Consider the following 23,532-nt stretch of genomic DNA (forward strand, 5'->3'; position numbering starts at 1 on the left):
TGAAAATGTATTTATGTGTTTTATATCAGTGAAGGGGAAACTCCTTTCACCATAATAACGTAAAAACCAACACAATTCCAGCTATCGATATAATCGCAAATGCAATTATGTGGAGTTTACTACCAGTTTATAACAGATTCCACTAGCAGAAACGCGACTGGAAATTGTTTTTATTGTTTTATGGTAGTAACCCCCAGAAATGTGCTTTAGTAAAATGTGGGGTGTTAATAGTGTATCTCGGCCTTTACGGTGTTGTTTATTCAGTTGCTATACGCGCGCAGCTTTGTTTATGTGTATTAAGCGTGCCTCCTCGTTTTGTAATTGTGCTTTAAAAATGAGTAAAATACTTAAAAGGTGTGAAAAGGAAGCGTTCTGGCTAAGACACTGCAGATTCAGAGAAAAAAAAAAAAAAAAGCAATATCGATAAACAGAGGCGGACTGGATCAAAAATTCTTAACCGGGAAAATTTATAGTGGCCTCATACTACGGTTTATGGCCAAAATCACACCAGCCTCCGGCCCACCGTGGTTTCCCCCGTAAGGCTTCTGTCCGCCTCTGTCGATAGAGAAAGAATATGAAATTGTGAAACGCTTTGAGCGAAATGAAAGGCCATGTGATATTGCACATGCTATAGACCTAAATCAGGCAACGCCGAGAATTACAAAGAATGCAGAGAAAATAAAAACAACTTTCATAGCAGGAACAACTCAGTGTAATTAAAATCCATTAGATTAAGACACAAGAATTGGAAGAGATGGAACGGCTGTCATCTGTTTGGATAGAAAATCAAACAAAAAGCAAGTTTGCTTACGATAGAAGCAAAAGCATTAGCAATATTTTATTACGACTTACGTATTATAATTATACTTACGTATTATAAAATACGTAAGTATTTTATTACGACTATTTTATTTAATATAATAAATTTTTTAGTATTAAAAAATACTAAAAATACTTTATTATAATATTTTTATTACGTATTTTAATCGTTATAAAATACTTAACGTATTTTATAACGATTAAAATTACCCGATTATTTATTGTTTGGTAATGTTTTGGTTCCAAATGTGTGTTCAATCTTGGGTGGTCGGCACCTAACCCTACTTTTCCCATAGGGCCTCTTGTTTATATTGCACGATTTCGCATTGCACGAGGGTTTCTAGGAAAGCAAATATCGTGCTATACGAGGACAGACTGTATAAAGCAGGACAAAGTTTGTCATCTATTGCATGGGAATTAGGTCTTGCTGCTTCAACAGTGAATACTATTTTAAAGGACATTTAAAAGAACATGTAAAGGATCAACACACTTAGGTTTAGATCAACAGTGATTAAAAAACAGTGTTCAGGTGCTATATCGAAGATGGAACAGCTATTAATAACATGGATGGAAAATCAGATTCAGAAGCAAGTGCCCCTGAGTCCAATGGCCATTCAAGCAAAAGCAAGAAATATTAATGAAGATATTAAGGATAAGTATGGCGAACCCCAACCCAAGTTCGTGGCAAGCAACGGGTGGTTTTATAGGTTCAAGCATCACGCTGGTTTCCACAACATTAAAGTATGCGGTGAAATCGCAAGTGCCAATTCTGCATCTACAGAGAAATTTTGTGATGCGTTGGAAAAATTATTGATGAAGGCAGCTATTCAACGCAGCAAATTTTTACGTTGATGAGACTGCTCTGTATTGGAAAAAGATGCCAGATCGAACATACATTGCCAAAGAGGAAAAGACAGTGCCAGGTTTCAAGGCGTCAAAAAGATAGGGGCACGCTCTTGCTTGGGGCTAATGCAGCGGGAGATTACAGCTTAAAACCACTGCTTGTGTACCATTCTGGAAATCCTCGTGCATTTAAAGGCATCAGTAAAGCCACCTTATCCGTGCATTTCCAATCGAACCAGAGAGCATGGATAACAATCTCTCTCTTTGAGGATTGGTTTAAATGCTTTTTCATTCCCGAGGTTGAAAAATATTGCAAAGACAACGATGTTCCTTTCAAGATTTTGCTTCTATTAGATAATGCCCCTGGACATCCTATGCGTCTAGATGATTTCAATTCGAACGTGAGAGTCATATTTCTACCGCCAAACACGACTTCACTCATCCAACCTATGGATTAGGGTGTTGTTTCAAATTTAAAAGCATACTATTTACGCATAACATTTGCTCAGGAGTTGTCTGCAGTAGACGATGAGAAAAATTTTACCTTAAGAGACTTTTGGAAATCTTACAATATTTACCATGCCATCCTAAACATTAATAAGGCCTGGGCGGAAATTACTAAAAGTTGTTTAAATGATGCATAGAAGAAAATATACCCACGGCACGTAAAAGGCTTCAAAGGATTTGAAAAAGACGAATCATATGAAGAGGTTACAGATAAGATTGTAAAGGTTGCAGAGCCACTTCAGTTGGAGGTTGATGCCAAAGACGTGGAGGAGTTAATAAAGGAAGAAGATAAGGAATTATCAAACGAAGAACTTACTAACTTGCAGGCAATGATAGTGAAAGAAGAAAATGCTGATGAAGCTGAAGATGAACCAAATCAGGAGCAGAGACACTTCATTACCAGAGAGAGAAGGCAATGGCGAGGTTTGAGAAGATGGATCCTGACAGTGAACAATTCTTAAAAATTAACAGAGGTTTTCCTCTTTGGCACTGTATGTTTGATCCGCATTTTTTTTTTTTTCCCCAATACAGAGCAGTCTCGTCAACATTAAAAATTTGCTGCGTTGAATAGCTGCCTTCATCAATAATTTTTTCCAACACATCACAAAATTTCTCTGTAGCTGCAGAATCGGCACTGGTGACTTCACCGCATACTTTAACGTTGTGGAAACTAGTGCAATGCTTGAACCTATTAAACCACCCGTGAATGATATGCTTGCTGCAAAGAAATTTACGTTGAAAAGAAAAAAGGTCACCATCCAGTCACCATTAATATGTTCTTTCGTAAGGTTAAGTGGCCGACCCCTTCTAAATCTCCACAGCCCTCAACCTCCGCAGCGGCGTACTTATCAGCTGAAGACGTCGATTCTTGCAATGATGCTTGAGAGGTAAAACTTACTGACGTTATGCCTGTCTCCTCTTTTTTTGTAATTTTATAATTTTGAAATTTTTTTAAATTGCATGCTTTTGTAATTTTTCCTGCACATGAGATAAAAAAATTTGAATAAATACAATAAATAATTCTATTTACATTTGTCGAACATTTATTTTTTGATTCAATCAATTCAGTGAGCAGAGCTGCGAGTGCTGCTCAAGCATGGGGGCAATTCCGACTTACGTAGTGTTCCGCGGAACACAACCCTTATGTAAGTCGGGGAGTTCCTGTATAAAGTTTATATTTCAGGGTAGAGAGCTTCTTGCAGTTTTAGTTTATATAATCCCCACTGATATTCTTCCATTTAAGGCACAAAAAAGTTTGTCAATAATGATTTCATTACATATTGGTTAATTCTTACCACCTCTTCCTGCTCAGCCCTTGAGGCATCTTCAATTTGAAGTGGTAAACGAGATTCTGAAGCACTCACCACAAATATCTAGAAGATAGCAACAACAAAAATTACAATTTAATATCACACAAAAGGAAGAATCAAGTTAAAAATTAAAATTTGTACTGATATCAGTTTCACACACATATTAACAACTATACTTGAGAAAAACTGTTCCCTTAAAATGGATATTAGAATGCTTTAATTGTTTTGACATTCCACTGACTCTTACAAACAAGAGAAATGAACTGGATATTCGATAAATTTTGTTCACTTCTCATTCAGAACATTGGTACTCATACACTTGATATAGAGAGAGAGAGAGAGAGAGAGAGAGAGAGAGAGAGAGAGAGAGAGAGAATGAATAGCATAGATATGTAATGGAGAATAATTTAAATGACACACAACAGTAAATGAAAAATAATTTGACAATGTTGGGAGTTTAGAAACTTGGCTCAACATACAGATGAGAAAATGGTTTGGAAATTTTTGTAAGATGAAGTTTTCTGCTTTTGACGAATAAGTGACCTCAATAAATTTTTGAACACAGAAAAATTCTGGAAAGTGGATGATTTTTGAAGTGTGATCAAAAAGTTGGGAATGACTTTCCATCTTGAAATTGAAGCACTGCAGCGAGATATGACTTGCCGTAGCATTTTCAGTGACTCAGCTATACATGATAATACATGACTCATCTGTTTTTCTACACTCACTCCAAATCAATGAGTACAGAATAGAAGGTAGTTTTATGTATTTTGTTGCATTTGGTGCATTTCAAAATCATTCATTTTGAAATGCTATGAACTAAGCAGAAAATTTGCATAAAATTTTATTTCAAATTAGGGAAAGTGCAAAAGAAATATTGTTTCTTCTATCATTACTGATGACAAATCACAGGCGTATGGCTATGACATGGAAACAAAGGTTCCATCCTCTCAATGTTAGACTCACCTCTCTGAGGCCAAAAAAAGCAAAACAATCTTGATAAAATGCAATAATAATAATACTTTCATATTTTTTGACTCACAGAGCATTGTTAGTTACAAATTTATTGTGCACGGTCAAACAGTGGACAAGGAATACTTAAAACAATTTGACACTACGATGGTCTGAGACAGTATTTAAATTCTATACAGTGGGACCAACTGATGATGTTACTAACAGCAAATTCAAAGAACTTATCTTGGAAGCTACTAGGCTTTACACACCAACTAACAAATATTGTTCAAGGTTTAGACCTAAATGGATGTCAGATGAAATAATGAGACATGTGGAAGAGAAGAAAAATGCATGGGATACATGTAAATTAACAGGTGACACAGAAGTCTATGATAGATATAAGTTGATCTGTAACCAAGTTACAAAGGAGGTTAGGCAGGTGAAGGCAGCAGATTACGAGAAATATTTGGCAAAAGATACATAGAAAAACAGCAAAGAGTTCGTTACTTATGTAAACTCTAGAAGGAAGGGGATGAATCAGATTGGTCCACTTGATATTGATGGTTCAACTGTTGATGATCCTGCTCAGGTAGCTAACAAACTAAATGAATATTTTACATCAACATTCACACATGATTCAGCGAGGGGAATGCCAGAGGTGTATTCAACTCTGGCAGTAAGCTAGATAATCTTGTAATAACTGAGAGTAAAGTGGAGGTTGTTGTTGTTGTCGTTATTTGGTTTTTAGGAGCATTAGCAACTAAGGCCATATTGCTCCGTGATATGCGGTGGTCATTCCCTGACCTTTCCGCATCCTCCGTATTTGGTGGTGACAGGCTCGAACACCGGTCTAATCAAGAAGCGTGTGCTACGCACTGCTGCTCCTTCCCATCTGGCTACAAAGGCGCCGTAAAGTGGAGGAGAAATTGTTGAAGATAAACAAAAAAAAGGCACCTGGGATGGATGGGATCTATTCAGTTATATTAAAGGAGGCAGCAAAGGAAGTAAGCAAACCCTTAGCCATAATTATGAGACCTTCCTTGGACTCAGGGGAGGTACCCATAGACTGGAGATGTGCAAATGTGACCCCAATTCACAAAGGAGGATCAAAGGCTGACACAAGTAATTATAGACCTGTGAGTTTAACTTCTGTTCCAGGAAAATTAATGGAGGCACTGGTTAAAGAAGCACTGCAGGATCATCTAGACAGGACTTCAGTTATAGATCGGACACAGCATGGTTTTGTTAAGGGAAAGTCTTGCCTGACCAATTTGATTGGATACTATGATGCAATCACAAAAGAACTGGATGCAGGGAATAACTTTGATATTATATACTTGGATCTTAGAAAGGCTTTTGATACTGTTGCACATGGAAGACTGCTGCACAAATTGGAGCAGTGTGGCATTGGAGGCAAATTGGTGCTATGGATAAAGGGGTGGTTGAGGAGGAGAAGACAGAGAGTGGTAATCAATGGAAACTGCTCATCGTGGACTAATGTTATTAGTGGAGTCCCTCAGAGTTCAGTGTTGGGTCCATTATTGTTTTCTGTATTTATAAATAATACTGATGATGGTATATCAAGCTTAATGTCCAAGTTTGCAGATGATACAAAGGTTGGCAGGGTTGTTAAGGAGACTACTGAAGCTATGCTGCTGCAACAGGATCTGGAAACGTTGAGCAGATGGGCTGAGAAGTGGCAAATGAAGTTTAACATTGACAAATGTTAAAGTACTACATATGGGAAACAGCAACCCCAGAGCAACGTATCAACTCTGTGGTACTACACTGACAGTAGTAGAGAATGAAAAGGACCTGGGGGTAAATGTGCAAGCAGATGTGAAGTTCTCTGAGCAGTGCAGACAGGCTGCAAGAGTAGCTCATGGTGTCTTGTCAATGATAAACAGGAATTTTTCTAGCAGGGATAAGGAGGTGATTATTCCCTTGTATAAGGCAATGGTCAGGCCACACCTTGAGTACTGTATACAGGTCTGGAGGTCTTATTTCAAGAAGGATGTAGAGCTGCTGGAACGAGTACAGAGAAGGGCAACAAGATTAGTGAATGGAACAAAGGGTTGCTCTTACGAAGAAAGGCTTAAGTTTTGCAAATTACAGTGTCTGGAGACAAGGCACCGGTGAGGTGATCTGATAGAGGTGTATAAAGCCTTGAATGGTTTGAGCATGCTCAGTGCTGATGGGATTCTTCCTCTTGCTCAGAATAATCACCTGAGAGGGCATAAATTCAAATTGAGGAAAGACAGATGTAGGATAGATGTGCGGAAATTTGCCTTTAGCCAGCGGGTAGTTGGTTGGTGGAACAGACTTCCATCCCTTGTTGTGGAAGTTGATAGCCTAAATAAATTTAAGGCTCAGCTGGACAGGTATTTCGAACGAACGGAGGGGTGAAGTGGAAGTTTTTTTTTTTTTTTTTTTTTTGGCTGATGCTGCATAAGCTTGCTTTCTTGCATCATATGCCTCTACTAATGCTAATGCTGATTGCATGACACTGTTTAGAGAAAACAGCCACAAAAATAGGCTTCAGGGAATTGGTGCTTGCATCATGACAATAGCACATTAAGCACTTTCTATTCAAGAATTTCACATAAGACACTCCATCACTGTGGGCTCCCATCTGCCACACTCTCTGCATTTAGCCCCACCCCTGTGAATTTTTTCCCCTTAAATTTCCACAAGCTTAAAACAAATGTGTAAAATTCTCTTTCAGGTCACAGATTTGCAATGACTGAGGAAATTACAAAATTATACAGAATGTGGCACAGTAACTATTTACAATTGCAAAAGAAGCCTATCAGGTATGCTTCCAGAAGTTGCAGAAGCATTTGAAATCTGTGTATGTAGTCCCAAGGAGACAACTACAAAGGAGATTCATCTGAATATCTGGTAAGCTTAATCATTCCTAAATATCAGCTCAGCCCCAAAACCTTTTGTTCACACCTCTTATCTAATTGATAAAAACTCAATAATACTAAATTAATATGAAACTAGAAAGGAAAGAAGCTTATTCAAATTAATGCACAGATATAAAACTGAGAAGAATTTAAATCAACATTTGTGAACTTATGGATCTAATAAATTGTTTACTATATTTTTTAAGCTGATTAAGGTAGAGTTTTTCAGGTGCATTCACAAATATGTGAACTGCTTTTGTCTTTGCTCTGTTCATCCATCCATTTAGTACGTAGAAATTCATCTTCATTTTATTTTATATTTGTGTATTGTAGGAGGAGATTTTATATTTGTGTATTGTAGGAAGAGATTTTATATTTGTGTATTTAAGAAAGATCTGTCAGGCCATCCTAAATTTTAATGAAATTAGACTGACAGAAATTCGACCTTTTGTTTTCACCACATATATTTTGAGTTATCTATATAAACTATACCAGTGGTGCACAGTTTTTTTTTTTTTTTTTTTTTTCTCTATGTCGAAGGGTCACATTGGGAATGTGAGCTGGGAAACAACAGGGTTGGTTTAATATCATACTATTTTGCTCTGTAAGAGTAATGATGATGCATGGTGCCTTCCTTGACAAACAACTTAATTAATTTCAGCATTTAAGTTTAATAAGAAAATATTTTTAAAAAAAGAGAACTTTTACTATTTAAATAAGATCACTAAAAATATCTTTAAGCACTTACAGAGCAAAAAAGTGGAATCTAAACAGCCTCGAAGCTGACTGATTTCATACTAAGTTATAAAAGAAGTTGTTTATGCATGGGTATGGCACTTCCAACATTTATACTACTAAGGTAGTATGAATGCATCTTTTATTCATATCTCATATTGTGAACACCTTCACAACGAGTTGTCTAGGTATTGCACTACTTCGAATAAGTAACACTTCTCTGGTAGAGAAGACTACCGTTCTTATTATCAGATGAGCACCACCACCACCTAGACGGCACTGTTTTGAAGTTAGTTGGCTTCATCATCAGTGGGTGGGCATGTACCTTGTTGCAATAGTGACAACCCAGTTATGCAGTATAACTCCACAATATGAAAGATGCTTGATGGTGTGCGTGGTTTAATCGAAATCTAAGAATAAGTAACAGTAGTCTTCTCTACCAGAGAAGTGTTACTTATTCGAAGTAGTGCAATACCTAGTCAACTCGTGAAGGTGTTCACAATATGAGATGAATAAACAATGCATTCATACTACCTGGCTAGTAGAAATGATGAGAGTGCCATACCCATGCATAAACAACCTCTTTCATACTCTTAGATATTCAGTCAAGAAATTTTTCGATGCTAAGTTATAGTTATGCACTTTGCCTCTAGGATTTATAATATGACTAGTGATAATTTTCAGAATTCTTTTGTGGGCCAGAACTGGCCCACATGCTGTTCTTTAAGCATCTCTGCACTATACAACCAAAAGTATTTAAAAACCACACCTCAAAAATTGTATACTATGCCAGAAATTCCCTGCGCATATTTATCAGTTTAGACATATTAATATAAATTGCATGGAGATGCTTATGCAACACTACATTAGAAGACAGCATGGGTCATTAACCACTATTTACAGGCTTTCAACATAAGATGGTGGTTTGATGCCACACAAGTAACCATTCTGGGCATGGAGCTGCAATTCCTGTGAATCTCACAAAATCCACTGTTCCAAATGTTATTCAAAGGTGGAAGACCATAAATGATATATCAAAAAAAGTTCTGGATGGTCTTCCAAACTCACAGAATGTGTTCATACATCACACTTTTTTGTCTGTGGAAAACATCAGAGGACAGATCCAAGAGGTCACAGAAACATCAAAACATATATATCATGGTATGACAGCCATCTGTAGGGTACTTTATTTGATTTGATTTTTATGGCACAAGGGCAACTAAAGCCATAATGCACCAAGTCCACTTGTAGGGGGCAGCATAGCATTGAGTTTAATGGCAGTGATTGATTAACATCTTTGATACTTTCTTTTCCAATGACTTTTTTTGACCCAGGATTAAAAACCACAGAATTTAATTAATCTGAATTGGAGAAGGCAGAGATATTTTTGTGATTTCTTCTCACTGACTTAATTAGTCAGTCCCCAGTGAACTTTGTTGACAAAAATATTTGATTTTTCTTCTGCCAAATGGGAAGAAAAAGTTCAAAATTAGGATGGTTCAAAAATTAGGAAGGTTCAAAAAGTGGATTAAAAACCCGATATCACATATTTGCATAACGAAGCAGTGAACATGTTAAGTGTTTTCAGGGCAGAATGCATCTTATCAACCCTGCATATTACATTTTTAATGGTCACAATGCAAAACAATGTCTGGAGTGGTCATTCCCACCATGCATGAACTCTAGAACTATGAATCTCGCTATACAAAGTATTCATTCTGATGGAAGTGTTTGGGTGCAGAGATTGTTTAAAGAACACTTCTGTGGATTGGAAATGGTTATCATGTGCAGCCACAAGTAAGGAGGTTGTGGGTTCAACCCTGTTATGCTGCTACAAAAAGTGCACAGCCCATTGTAAAGCTGTGGTGCCAAAAATCTGACTGCACTTAATAATAATTAATTAAATATGTATGCAGTCACAAAGAATATGTAAACTCTTTTGGCCTCAAGCTGTATTCAGAATAAACAGAAATTAATTTTATTTTAGAATATTTATTTTACTTATCCCTGTTAAAGTTTATCTGAAGTTTGGTAGAGGCAGCATGGTGGTATGAGACTATTTCAGCTGGTACTGAATTAGTCTGTTGGTGGTTAGTGTCTGAAATCACAAAATCCATGATGCACTTGGATGTTTTGGACATTTATGCACTACTTACACTGAGGCATTATTATAGCAAAATAATGCTCCATGTAATAACAGTGAGGATCAAACCAAACTGGCTCTTGTAGACAATGCCACTGAAAAAGATGAACTGACCAGGTCTGAGCTGGACCTCAACCCCCACTGCATACCTATGAGATGAACAAGAAAACGAGATATGGCTGCAGCCAAAAGCAGCCATCTTCCATTTGCTGATTCTGCAGGTGGAATCAGCAAATTCTGTCTGACACCTGCTGGAAGTTTGTAGAAAGTAGGGTCAGGAGGGTTGAAGTTGTCATACAGGCCAAAAGTAGTTCTATTAAGTACAACATCATGTATTAAGTCTTTTGCAATTACCTGTATGTGTGTGTCCAATTACTTTTGATCAACCCAAGTAGATGAAAGAAAGTATGTTTCAGATGTTCAGCCATTACTCAGAATAGAAAAGTCAAACTGACACCAAATTTTCAGCATATGTTGGGAAGGTTTTAGATCCAATTCCTTAACTCCCAAATTCCATTCCTACCATAACACTATTTCCTATCAATAGGCTAACCTACCTGATGTGAAATTTGGTATAAATATCCATATGAATATTCTAAATCCTGAAATTTAGAACAATAACTCAAATCCTTTTAAAAAATCTGAAACTTATTTATTTAGAATATCCTCATGGAACTTTCTACCAAATTTCATATCAGTAAATAAGCCAATTTCTCCTGTGCAATCCTCCTCCAATAAGAAGTACTGCTACCCAAATACCACTTCATGGCTGGCTACCTATAACACACTTTTCTGAGCAGTGCAGATGGTCTGCAAGAGTAGTTCATGGTGTCTTGTCAATAGAATTTTTCTAACAGGAATTTCGAGGTGATTATCTTTTTGTATAAGGCAATAGTCAGGCCACACCTTGAGTAGCCTCATTTTAGGAAGGATGTAGAGCTGCTGTTGTTGTTGTTATTTGGTTTTTAGGAGCATTAGCAACTAAGGCCATATTGCTCCGGGATATGCGGTGGTCATTCCCTGACCTTTCCGCATCCTCCGTATCTGGTGGTCACGGGCTCGAAACCCGATCTAATCAAGAAGCGTGTGCTACGCACTGCTGCTCCTTCCCACCTGGCTACGGAGACGCCTGTAGAGCTGCTGGAACAAGTACAGAGAAGGGCGACAAGACTGGTGAAGGTAACAAAGGGGTGTACTTATGAAGAAAGGCTTAAGTTCTGCAAATTGCAGCTTCTGGAGACTAGGCACCTGCGAGGCAATCTGATTGAGGTATATAAGGCCTTGAATGGTTTGAGCAAGCTCGATGCTGATGGGATTCTTCCTCTTGCCTAGATTAATCGCCGGAGGGGACATAAATTCAAATTGAGGAATGACAGTTGTAGAATAAATAAAAAATAAATAAAATAGCCAAATAGTTGTAGAATAGATGTGTAAAAATTTGCCTTTAGCCAGCGAGTGGTTGATTGCTGGAGCAAACTTCCATCTGTCATTGTAGACAGTTGACAGCTTAAATAAATTCAAGGCAGAACTAGACAAACATTTGGAGCAAATGGATGGGTAAAATTTTAAGGTTTTTTTTTTTTTTTTTGTTTGTTTGGCTGATGCTGTATAAGCTTGCTTTCTTCCATCATATGCCTCTACTAATGCTAACATCGTGTTAAATTTTGATAAACACCTCTTGAGTGCAGTATGGGAGTTTTTAACTCCTGATGTACTAATATATTATTGTTTTGGTGAAACCTTGTGCTTTGTTTAAATTCAATATGGTACAACTAAACATATTTAGTACCTTATTTCTGAAGCTTAATTTATCAAAGAGCATGCCTTATTAATGAAGCTTAGCTTATCAAAGGGCATACCTTGTGACAAAGCCAACCACTTCTAAAAAATGCTTAATTTAATGAGAGAATATTACTTAACACATAAATACATTTTAACAAAATCCAACTATGGAAGTGTAACAACTTTGTAGTTTTTAAAAAACACTACCAAGTTCACTGAATTTACAAATAAACAGAATATGAATGGACTGGTTTTCGGAGCCTTTTACCTTCAGTTATTGTATACAACTAAATAAAGACTGAATAAGAGTCCCTACATATGACCCATCACATACATCAAACATGACCTACACTTACATCAAACATATAAGAGGAATTTTCATTTAGGAATTCAGAATTCTGCATTTAAGATGTGCTCTGGGTTTCCTTTATAATACCAAATAGCCAACGTTTCAAAGCATTACAAATATTATCCTGTCATAACCCTATCAATAATGACAGAATTTTGTATCTGAAGTGTGTGTTCACTAAGTTTCGAATGTCAACTTAATTCTGTCAGCGAACACAAGGTGCCAAAACTTAAAACTAACTATTATGCTTGGGATGCACATATAAGGAAAATCTTGATATTCAATAGCATAAACTATATTATTAACAACATACATATATATATACATATATGTCAGGAATATAGTTATTCTCAGTAAAGTTCGTTGTATGCATCAGAGTCATTAGGCCTCCTCTCATTTTTGCTTTCCCAGTGCTTATGTCACACTGACTCAACATTGCACTGGCAGCCCATGTCAACTGGATGCACTGCCTTAGATTTTGTGCTTCTTAACTAAGAGCAGAACCCTCTCCCTCCTATCCTGTCTGTTCTTTCTGTATACATTGTGCTTCACCATATTCAAATTCTGCATCCCATATATCTGAGTGGCAGCAAAATTCGTTCTCATCGATACAACACAATGCCAGCAGGAGTTGACTGTGGCTTTTTAAGCAATTACAAGGGCAAAGTAAAGAACAAATACACCAAATTAATCAGGGAATTACAAATAAATACTATGCTACTAATTTTAAAAGTTATAGAAAAACAATTTCAAATCAATAAATAAAGTTCCACTTAGCGGTTTCTAAAAAAAATGTCTTGTCAGTAGCCTCACTAGCAAGACTGCCAACTTGCGGTTGTAATTAACTTGAGAAATCTAATTTCAACTTACATTGTGAACCCTTGGGCACAGAAGATATTTGTAGTGGGAATTTGAAGATATTTCAAAACACTATGTATAAACAGGTTCACGGCACAGCAATGGGTTCTCCAATTAGTGCTGTTATAACAAACCTAGCCGTAGACAAGCTCGAATCTAAGATTTTTGACGGGTCTGTTTCCCCCATTTGTGCATGGAAACGATACATCGACAATACGTTCACCATTGTATGGAGGGGCAGAGAGGATGAAGTTCTTGGTTTTCTTAATAGCTTCTCCCCTTTTATTCAGTTTACTTCAGAGGTGGAAATGGATGGTGCTTTCCCTTTCCTTGATGTGTTGGTGTATTTTTTTTTTTATGAAAATCCCAAACACGAGAGGTATTAGAACCTATAGTACTTAGTACCGGGACGAAGAATACTACATTTGAGAAGATGAAAGAAGATATTTGTTGACATTAGACTTGAACTTCTGCAGACTGTAATTTTCAGGAAATACGTAAGAAGGAAGGTTGTTCCAGAAAACGGCTGTTGAATGAATAAACGAGGAAGATGAAAAGTTGATTCTGTGAGTTTGAAGTTGAACAGTAAATGGATGTTGGCTGGTGGCGGCATGTCTTCGGACTGTCTTGAAAGAAAGAGCGGGAATAATAGAAGCCGATTCACAAGAACAGTGCCCATGGAAGTATCTGTAGAAAAGGCATGCAGCAGAAACAGTACATCTATAAGACAGCAAGTGGAGGGACTTTGTTAGAGAGGGGTCATTAATTAACCTAACTGCCCTCTTCTGAATGGAATCTAGAAGTCTGAGAGAGGTTTTGGGGGCACCACCCAAGATGTGGGAACAAAATTCCATGGTGGGGTGGATTTGCAATTTGTACAGAGTGAGCAGCTGTTTGGAAGAAAAGTAATGCCGAGAGCGAAAGAGAAAACCAAGTTTTTTAGATGCAGAGGAAGCAATATTTGTAATGTGCTTGTGCCAAGAGAGATTAGAAGTCAGGGTAATCCCCAAAAGAGATATATCATTTTGCCTAGAAATCAGAGTGTCACCAAAGATAAGCATAGGAGCAGAAGAATCCTTTTTGCTAGATATAAGATAAGACTGAGTTTTAGAAGGATTGAAATCAACTAAGTTTTCTTTGCCCCACTGGAGGATTACCTGGAGATTGGCATTTAAGGAATTGGTAGCAGATATTTGAGAAGTTGAAGCTGATTGAGCAGGGCAAGGTTTCTCAAAATGGAAAGTGGAATCAGTGTGCTATCATCGGCAAAACTATTGATAGGATCCAGTCAATGGAAGACGGTCGTCATTATACAAGAGGAAAAGAGTGGAGAAAAGAACTGAACCTTAGGGGACACCAGCATTAGTGGAGAAGTTAAAAGACAGAGAGCCATCTACCATCACCTTCAGTGAACGATCACAGAGAAAACTGGATAACAAATTACAGAAAACAGTTGGCAAACCATAAGATGGAAGCTCATTTAAAAGACCTTTAAGCCAAACATGATCAAAAGCCTTTGAAATGTCAAGAGCAACTGCTTCTGTTTCATCAAACTTTTCCATTGAATTTGTCCACAAATTGGTAACATAAGCCAGAATATCACCAGTGGATTGACACTGACAGAATCCATATTGGCAATTGTTGATCAGAGAGAAGGTTTATAGGCAGTTTAAGAGTTGGCGGTTAACTGATTTCTCCATTACTTTAGAAAGAGTAAAAGTAATTGCAATGGGATGATAATTGGATGGGAGGGATTTGTCACCCTTTTTAGGAACTGGCTGGATATGACCAAATTTCCAAGCAGAAGGAGTTTTTAAAACACCTTTGGAATAAGAAAGTGAAAAAAGGCGGCAAAGAACAGGAGTAAGTTCAGGGGCACAGGTTTTGAGAACAAGTGGAGAAATACCATCAGGACTTGGAGCTTTCTTAGCATCAAGATTAATTAAAATCCTTCTGGCATACTTTTGACAGAAGCCCTAACTAATTCAGTGTGTTGGTAATGGTGGGAGGTGTTTTACCAAGATCATTAATACATGAGTTGGAAGAAAAATGGGACGCTAGCAGGTAAGCTTTATCCTTGGCTGAAGTGACAATAGAACCATCTGGTTTTGACAGAGGTGGGAGTAGAGATGGGCAAAAGTTGCGTCCAATATCTTTGGCAAGAGAACAAAATGCTCGGGTACCATTAGGGCAAGAAGCAAGTTTACTACTCTTAGCCTGTTCAAAATCTAGTTTGGACTGATTAATAACTACTTTAAAATTGTTGCGAGCTTTGATGTAGGCAGTAAATGAAACCGAAGAATCGGAAACAAGCCAATTACGATATGCAACATTCTTTTCTTGAACAGGCTTAGCATATTTATTGGAAAACCAAGGTTTAGATAAAGGACGAGATTTTAAAGCGGGGTATGGAATAAAGGATTGCATTCCTACAAGAATAATTTCACTGACACGATCTGAGCAAATGTTGGCATCAGGAGCTTTGAAACAGTAATCCGACCAAGGAAAAGAAGAAAGGGAATCTCACAGGTCATTCCATTTTGCATTCTTGTAATGCTAAATAACATGAGATTGGGAATGGCCATGAGATAAAGGCTCCATTGGATTAGAGACAATCACCAAGTTGTGATCAGAGGTGCCTAAAGGACCACTCACTTCGACCTTCTACTTAGAAGGGTTGTTTGTGAGAAAAAGATCAAGTGTGTTGTCTCTATGGTTGGGATTGTCCAGTATTCTTGTAGGTAAATGAACAATCTGTGCAAGGTCATTAGTAATTGCAAAAGCCTCAGCATCTCGACCAGCTGATTTGTGTTACTATAAAATGGAAGCCAGTTGGAGTTATGAACATTAAAATCACCAAGAAAAATTACTTCTCTGTTAGGAAAGTTGGACTGGAGAAAGTCAAGTTGCAAAGAGAGGAAGTCAAAGAGCTCTAAGCGGTTAGTGGAGTTGGGAGAACTGTAGAGACAACAGATGAATGTGACACAATGAGGTAGAGAGATTTTAAGCCAGAGAAGATTCCAAATTAAGTTTCTGACAGGGAATATTGGAATGGACATATGCACAAGTGCCACCTTTGAGGCGAAAGAAATCATAAAGCGAATAATTTGGGCAACTGAGATGAGCAGTAGTTGAATCAACCGATAACTGAGATTCTGTAAGAAAAAGTACATGGGGTTTGGCAGACTGCAAGTGGAAATGGACATCGTTGAGATTAGAATCAAGATCACATATATTCGTGAAATGAACTAGGAAGTGTTTGGGAGGTTTAGATCTTTTTGCAGATAAGCTTACTCTATTAGTTTGACAATTCATGGTGTTTTCAATAGCAAGAAAAAGTGGGGGGGACATACTGGCAGAGCAGAGGTAGCAAGATCATACACTAGCTGATCCAGAAGCCTCCTAAACAGTTACCAATAGGTTTGGTCGTGTACTAACTAGCAGCCAGCCTGTGAATACTGTTTTGGAGCAGCTGTACCCTCGAAATGTAAGGAAGATTGGATCTCGCCTTGATGTTCATCATAACCTCAAAAGTCATCAGTCATACTGCATGATGGAAGAGATGGGGAAGGGCTGGTTGGAACTTAGCTCTTGAGACTAAACATGGGGTTCACCACTTCAAGCCTCCAATAAGCAAAGTGGTGGTTTTGCACTGGTTCATAAGTCATCTACCACCTAGTTTTGCCTGGTAACACATAGGGGCGGCATTCCTTCATGTGGTGTGAGCACCACACCTCGACCCCTGCTTACGTTTTAGTATTATTAGTATTAGTATTAATAACGGCCGCATGGTGCAAGAAAGCCTATGGCTTATGCTGCACCAGCAAAAAAAAAAAAAAAAAAAAAAATCCGAACAAAACAATGATAAAAACAAAAAAAAAATAAATAAATAAAATAAATAACTAAATAATAATAATTAATAAATAAAAAAATAAATAAAATAAAGTATAAATAAAAAGGAAATTAAACCTATCATCCTATGCACTTTCCTTACCCGAAAGTACTATCCAGATGACCTTTGAATTTCCCCAAACTGTCGGCCTCTACCACCCATGAAGGCAACTTATTCCAGTAATTTATAACTCGCTGGCTAAAATAAAACTTCCTGCAGTCCAATCTAAGCATTTCCCCCCCGTAACTTGAATTTATGTCCCCTAGTTCTAGCATCATTTATAATCTTGAAAATTTTGTCCTCATTCATTTTACTGATGCCTCGCAGAGTCTTAAACACCTCAATCAAATCTCCTCCAAGGTGTCTAGTTTCCAAACTCTGCAACCCACATATTCGAAGTCTTTCTTCATAAGGACGCCCTTTTGCCGATCTCACCAGGCGGGTTACCCTTCTTTGCACCCGTTCAAGAAGCTCGATGTCTTTCTTTAGGTGCGGTCTCCATACTTGAACACAGTATGCCAAGTGTGGTCTAACATAAGCCTTATATAATGGGATTATCACGTCCCTATCTCTACTTGCAAAAGTTCGATAGATCATCGATAGGACACCATGGGCCTTCCTTGCAACCTGTTTACAATGCTCAGAGAATTTCATGTCTGACCGTATCATAACACCCAAGTCCCTTTCCTCCAGTACTGGGTTTAGTTGAACTCCACCAAGTGAATAAGTTTTTTTGGGATTACTGTTTCCCAGGTGTAATACCTTACACTTTGTTGGATTAAAGCAACAGCTGCTATTTTTCTGACCATTCTTGAAGTCTATCTAGGTCTCTCTGAAGAAGCTCAGCTTGACAGTGATCATTAACTACTCTACCAATTTTAACATCATCTGCAAATTTAGACATCACGCCCTCTATCCCTTCATCAATGTCGTTTATGAAAATTAAAAACAACAGTGGTCCTAATACTGATCCTTGGGGAACCCCACTTCTTACATCAACCCAATCTGAGGAATAGCCATTTATCACAACCCTCTGCCTCCTGCCCTGAAGCCATCCTTCTATCCATCTAAGGATTTTCCCAGTGATTCCAACCTGTTCCAGCTTATAAAGCAACCGCTCATGTGGGACTGAGTCAAAAGCTTTGCTGAAATCTAAATAAACAATGTCGAAATTATTCCCTAAATCCAGCTCGTGAGTGACCCTTTCGAAATAGCGAACCAGATTTGTTAAACATGATTTTCCCTTTACAAAGCAAACCATGCTGAGTATCCTTGAGAATTTCAATTTGATCCAAATGATCCTGAATTCCACCCTTGATCATTGCCTCCATGATTTTCCCTACTACTGAAGTCAGACTGACAGGTCGATAATTTCCAACTTCACTTTTAGAGCCACCCTTATGTATGGGAGATACATTTGCACTTTTCCAATCCAAGGGAATCTCCCCAGAGTCTAGTGATGCTTGCATAATTAGCCTCAATGGTTCAATGCACTCGCTTGGCGCCTCTCTTAAGATTATAGGGTATATTCCATCAACTCCAGGAGCCTTACTGGTCTGTAGGCTCGAAAGTTTTTTCATTAAATAATCTTGCGAAATTTCGATATCATTAATTACATATTTTTTAACTTCGCTCCCACAATTTCCCATTGCCACAAAAGGCTTTCCATTTGTAAATATCGATGCAAAATAACTGTTGACTTCATCTGCAACGGCAGCTAGTGTATTTATTACTATCCCCTTTCCCTTACGTAAAGGTCGGATCTGGTTTGTCCTGCTCTTCTTGGCATTTATATATGTGAAGAATTCTTTATCTCCCCCTCTTTGCTCTGTTTGCTAGTGATTTCTCATAAACTGCCTTTGCCTGTCGAACCTTTTCTGTGGCTCTATTACAGATCACCTTGTAGCTGTTATAGGCTTCAGTACTTTTTATTGCTCTGTAACCTTTCCATGCCACCTTTTTCTGCTCAAGTAATGTGGCAACTTCACTATTCATCCAACTTGGAACCCTCCTCGTGGAGTATTTTTTTAATGGTATATACGCATTCAAGGCATCTGTGATTAATGTTTTAAAAGCGTACCACAGTTCAATTGTATTCATTCTCAGCGCGATATCTACCCAGTTAATAGAGGCCATGTAGTACCTTAAGGCATCGTAATTTCCTTTTCTGAAATTAAAACCCATTCCTTTGCCTTTTACTTCTGCTACCTCTCTCATCATCATCCACCGTAGAACTCCGTGATCACTTCCTGCTACTGGTTCCTCTACTGTCAGCCCTGTTATGTCATCTGATTCATGTGTGATGATGAGGTCTAGGATATTCTTTTCTCTAGTACTTTCCCTGACATGTTGATACAAATAACAGTCATCTAGTTGATTTAAAAATTTTGTTCCCCATGTCGAGTTTCCTTCCCATTTACTCCAATCAATTAGAGGCAAATTGAAATCACCCATAATAAGGCATTGACGCTTACTTGCCCATTCCATTTGCATGTAGAGGCTTTTGTCATAATCTTCACAATCACCTGGTCTGTAGATTACTCCTACTCGCATTATACCTTTGTTTCCAACTATCTCACACCATACAGACTATACTAGCATGTGAAATGTCTGAATCCGGGAAAGCTATCATCGCACTCAGGCTGCTTCTGATAAGAGGCATTACCCCACCACCCCTTCTATCTACTCTATCCTTCCTAAATACATTATACAAGCCGTACTGAAACTCATCATCCCCAATTTCCGGGTGGCACCATGTCTTTGTAAGCCCTATTATGTCCGCGTTACTTGTTTTAACCAGAAGTTCGAATTCGCTCATTTTATTGACGACACTTCTAACGTTACTGTATAAACAATTAAGATTTACTGTTCTTGTATATTAACAACCCTAACACAACCCTTGAAGTTTTTTAGGCTCTCTTCCCTGGTTGGTTCACACCTGGGTGGTGACCCAAAGTGTGCTTGTGCATGGAGGTTATACTCAGGATTACTAACAGTCTCACCATTGTGAAGGTGCAAGCAGAGGATTTGGCTGTCACAGACCGTCCGGACTTCGCCGAAATTGGATCCACTTTACTTGAATGTCACCCGAATGTCAGTTCCATCAGCGTTTTAGACTCCCAGGTAGGAAGTACAGTTGTCTAGCATATCTGAGAGAATGTCTGTGACAACCTCAAGGAACTCAAGGAGACTGCCCCAGAATAAAAATGAGCGTATATAGAAAACCCATGTGCCGGGGTCAATATACACATAATAACATGGAACAAGGCAATGATCACAAGAATAGTGTTATTAGGGCCTTGTCGGATTGGACTGGGTCCCACTGTAGTGCCTCAGAGGATAGAAAGGAGGAGATCAAACATGTTACAACAGATCTCAGGAAATGCGGGTACCCGCAGAAGATTCCGGATAAATATGTTTGAGAAGTGGAACATGGACAAAGAGAGCCGTTCACACTCATTGCCACAGCATACATCCCCTACTATCCGAGCTTAACGGAGCCAATTGCTCGAGTATTTCATGCTTGTGAGACACGTTGTGCAACTACCAGAGTGAAGATTGCACACAGCTGTGTCAAAGGTTAAAGATCCTGTACCGATGGAAGGTACAAGTGGGGTCATATATGAGATTAAATGCCCAGATTGAGTGGAGTACTATGTTGGTGAGAAAAACACTGTTTCAAAGATCATATTAATGCAATAAAGGCCAAAGATTGTGGGAAATCTGCTGTGGCCGAACATTTTTGGGAGGAGAACCAACAATTTTCGCCTGGCGATGCTGTTATAGTCGACCATTTGCACGGATTTTGGAACTGCAAATGGCTCAAAGAGTTTGCAGATTTGCTCTTCTGAGCATAATACCATTAATAGAGGCAGGAATTTGTATTCATCCCCTCTTTGAAACCGTAATTCTGGGATGGGATGAATGGTTCTGGCTCAGGAGCGTGCCAAGCAGAACAGTTCATCCCATCCCAGAATTACAGAATGGCACGCTCCCGAGCCATTTCCGGTTTCAGTGCACATGTGGAGGATACTGCTGATGCTCCTACAGTAACATGTGCTGTGAGCCATGATCCTGCAGTTATTTAAGGAGGGAGTGACCTTTGAAAGCTATGGTTGTTTTTATCGGTTTTATTCCACATAGTGTAACTGCTATTCTTTATATTTAGCATAATCATTTTAATTTGATTTTAATATTTTATCACTTTAATTTGATCTGTTCTTATACTATATTATTCCTATTTTAATAAAATTTCAGTTATACAGTTGGTGTTTATTGCAGTTATTAACCACCACTTTCCTTATTGGAGGCTTGAAGTGGTGGAATGTTTAGTCTCCAGAGCAAACTCCGGCACCCCTCCCATCTCTTCCATCATGCAGTATGATTGATGACTTTTGAGGTTATGATGGGCATCCTGACAAGATCCAATCTTGTTACATTTTGAGGGTACAGCTCTGAGGCTACCGCTATGGCTGAACATTTTTGGGAGGAGAACCACCAAATTTTACCTGGCAATGCTGTTATAGTCGACCGTTCGCACGGTTTTTGGAACTGCAAATGGCTTGAGAGTTTCCGGATTTGCTCTTCTGAGCATAATACCATTAATAGAGACGGGAATCCGTATTCATCCCCTCTTTGAAACCGTAATTCTGGGACGGGATGAACAGTTCTGCCTGGCACACTCCTGAGCCATTTCCGGTTTCAGTGCACGTGCGGAGGATACTGCCAGTGTATTTTATTTTATCATTTTAATTTGATCCAGTCTTGTACTATATTATTTCTATTTTAATAAAGTTTCAGTTATATGGTTGGTGTATTATTGCAGTTATTATGAATCAGAACATTCCCAATCCCAGAGGCCTATTTGAAGAAGCAAAGTGGTGGTATTACACTGGTTGATGAGAGTCATCTGCTACCCAGTATTGCCTGGTAACACAGAGGGGTGGCATTCTTCTGTTTGGTGTGGGTGCCACCCCTCCTCCCCTGCTTACGTTGGTTTGCACCTGGGTGGTCACCTCCAGTGTACTAGGTTCCATATTTCAGAACTTGCACATGGGCTTATACCCAGGGTTACTAACAGTCCCACCAATGTGAAGGTGCAAGCAGAGGATTTTGCTGTCACAGACTGTCCGGACTTGCCAAAATTAGGTCCACTTGACTTCCGAGTCACCCGAATATCAGTTACATCAGCATTTTAGACTTCCAGGTAGTAGCAAGGCCAGCTTGACATACCTGAGAGAATGTCTATCACAGCCTTGAGGACTTATTTCTATTTCCAAGCATTAAAACTGTTGAAAAGGATACATTTTCTGTCTCTGGAGGAGGATATTTAGTTGCATATATCAGTGGTACTAAACTCAATATCAGTAAATGGGTTCCAAAGGTTCTTCCAATTGTAACAGAAGAGAAAGACTTCTCGTATAATGCTACCCAAGGAAACTGCTTTGAAGGAACAAAAGCAAATAAGTGAGGAGTTCAATTTTAACTTATTAAAAAAAGTGTTCCAGAGCTTACATTTTAGACCTAAAGCTCTATATAAAATGGATTTTAAAACATAAAAATTACTGAATTAAAAAAAGAAAATAGTGTTCATTCTTGTTAAACAAATTTCCTTTATTCTCAGAAATCTGATCAGAGCTCTGAATAACAGAAAAAAAAAAAAAAAATACAAACAAAATTCAGAACTGTCATACTAAGGACTGTCTTGTCCTATGATTTTCTAAATTACATTGACAGAGGGATAGAGAACATGAAGCCAAAATTTGTGGTGACATGAGATGTTGCACCAAGATTGCTAGAGTAGTTAATGATCAGTGCCAAACACAGCATCTTCAGGATGACTCAGATATCAGAGATAGTCGGAAAAGTGGCAGCTATATTTTAATGCACCAAAATGTATGGTTTTACACTTGGGAAATAGCAACTCCAAAATAAGTTATACACTTGTGAGGCTGAACTGAAAACACTACTACAGGAAGAAAGAGAACTGGGTGTTATGATACAGCACAAGATGAAGTTCCTCGAACAGGGTAATTGTGAGACCACACTTGGAATGTTGTGTCCATGTATAAAGACCGCACTGAAAAAAAAATACATTGAGCTTCTTGAAAGGGTCCAAAGATATTGCCAGTCTTTGGATCCTAAAGTGATAACATCACCAAAAAGCCACTCTGTTATTTGTTTAAAATATCAGACACTGCAAACGGCCTGCTCCAGGATTTACAGGTCTCTCACTAGATAACAGTGGCCCGATTAGCAGATGACTACTTCAATGGCCACACTGCTTTTGCTATATTAAAAATAATATAAGTAATGTATGTTACCCAAAACTCTATGCCATGACATCTAAACTGAAAATACGTAAAATATTGGGGAACCTTTATTGTAAGGGAAAAAAATTAAAAAATTTTTCTAATTTAAAATTGGGATGC

General features: G+C 38.2%; 1 protein-coding gene across 1 annotated transcript in view; it reads right to left on the bottom strand.

Annotated features, from left to right (window-relative positions):
• Positions 1-23,532, bottom strand: part of AspRS (aspartyl-tRNA synthetase) — a 306,084-nt gene that overhangs the window by 220,088 nt on the left and 62,464 nt on the right. The window contains exon 5 of the mRNA XM_090380710.1: positions 3,468-3,542. Within this exon, the coding sequence (XP_090236836.1) occupies positions 3,468-3,542 (75 nt within the window). The remainder of the gene's footprint in view (positions 1-3,467; positions 3,543-23,532) is intronic.

This window comes from Mastigoproctus giganteus, chromosome 9, assembly GCF_048544385.1.
Source record: "Mastigoproctus giganteus isolate SK-2022 chromosome 9, ASM4854438v1, whole genome shotgun sequence".
NCBI lineage: Eukaryota > Metazoa > Arthropoda > Arachnida > Uropygi > Thelyphonidae > Mastigoproctus > Mastigoproctus giganteus.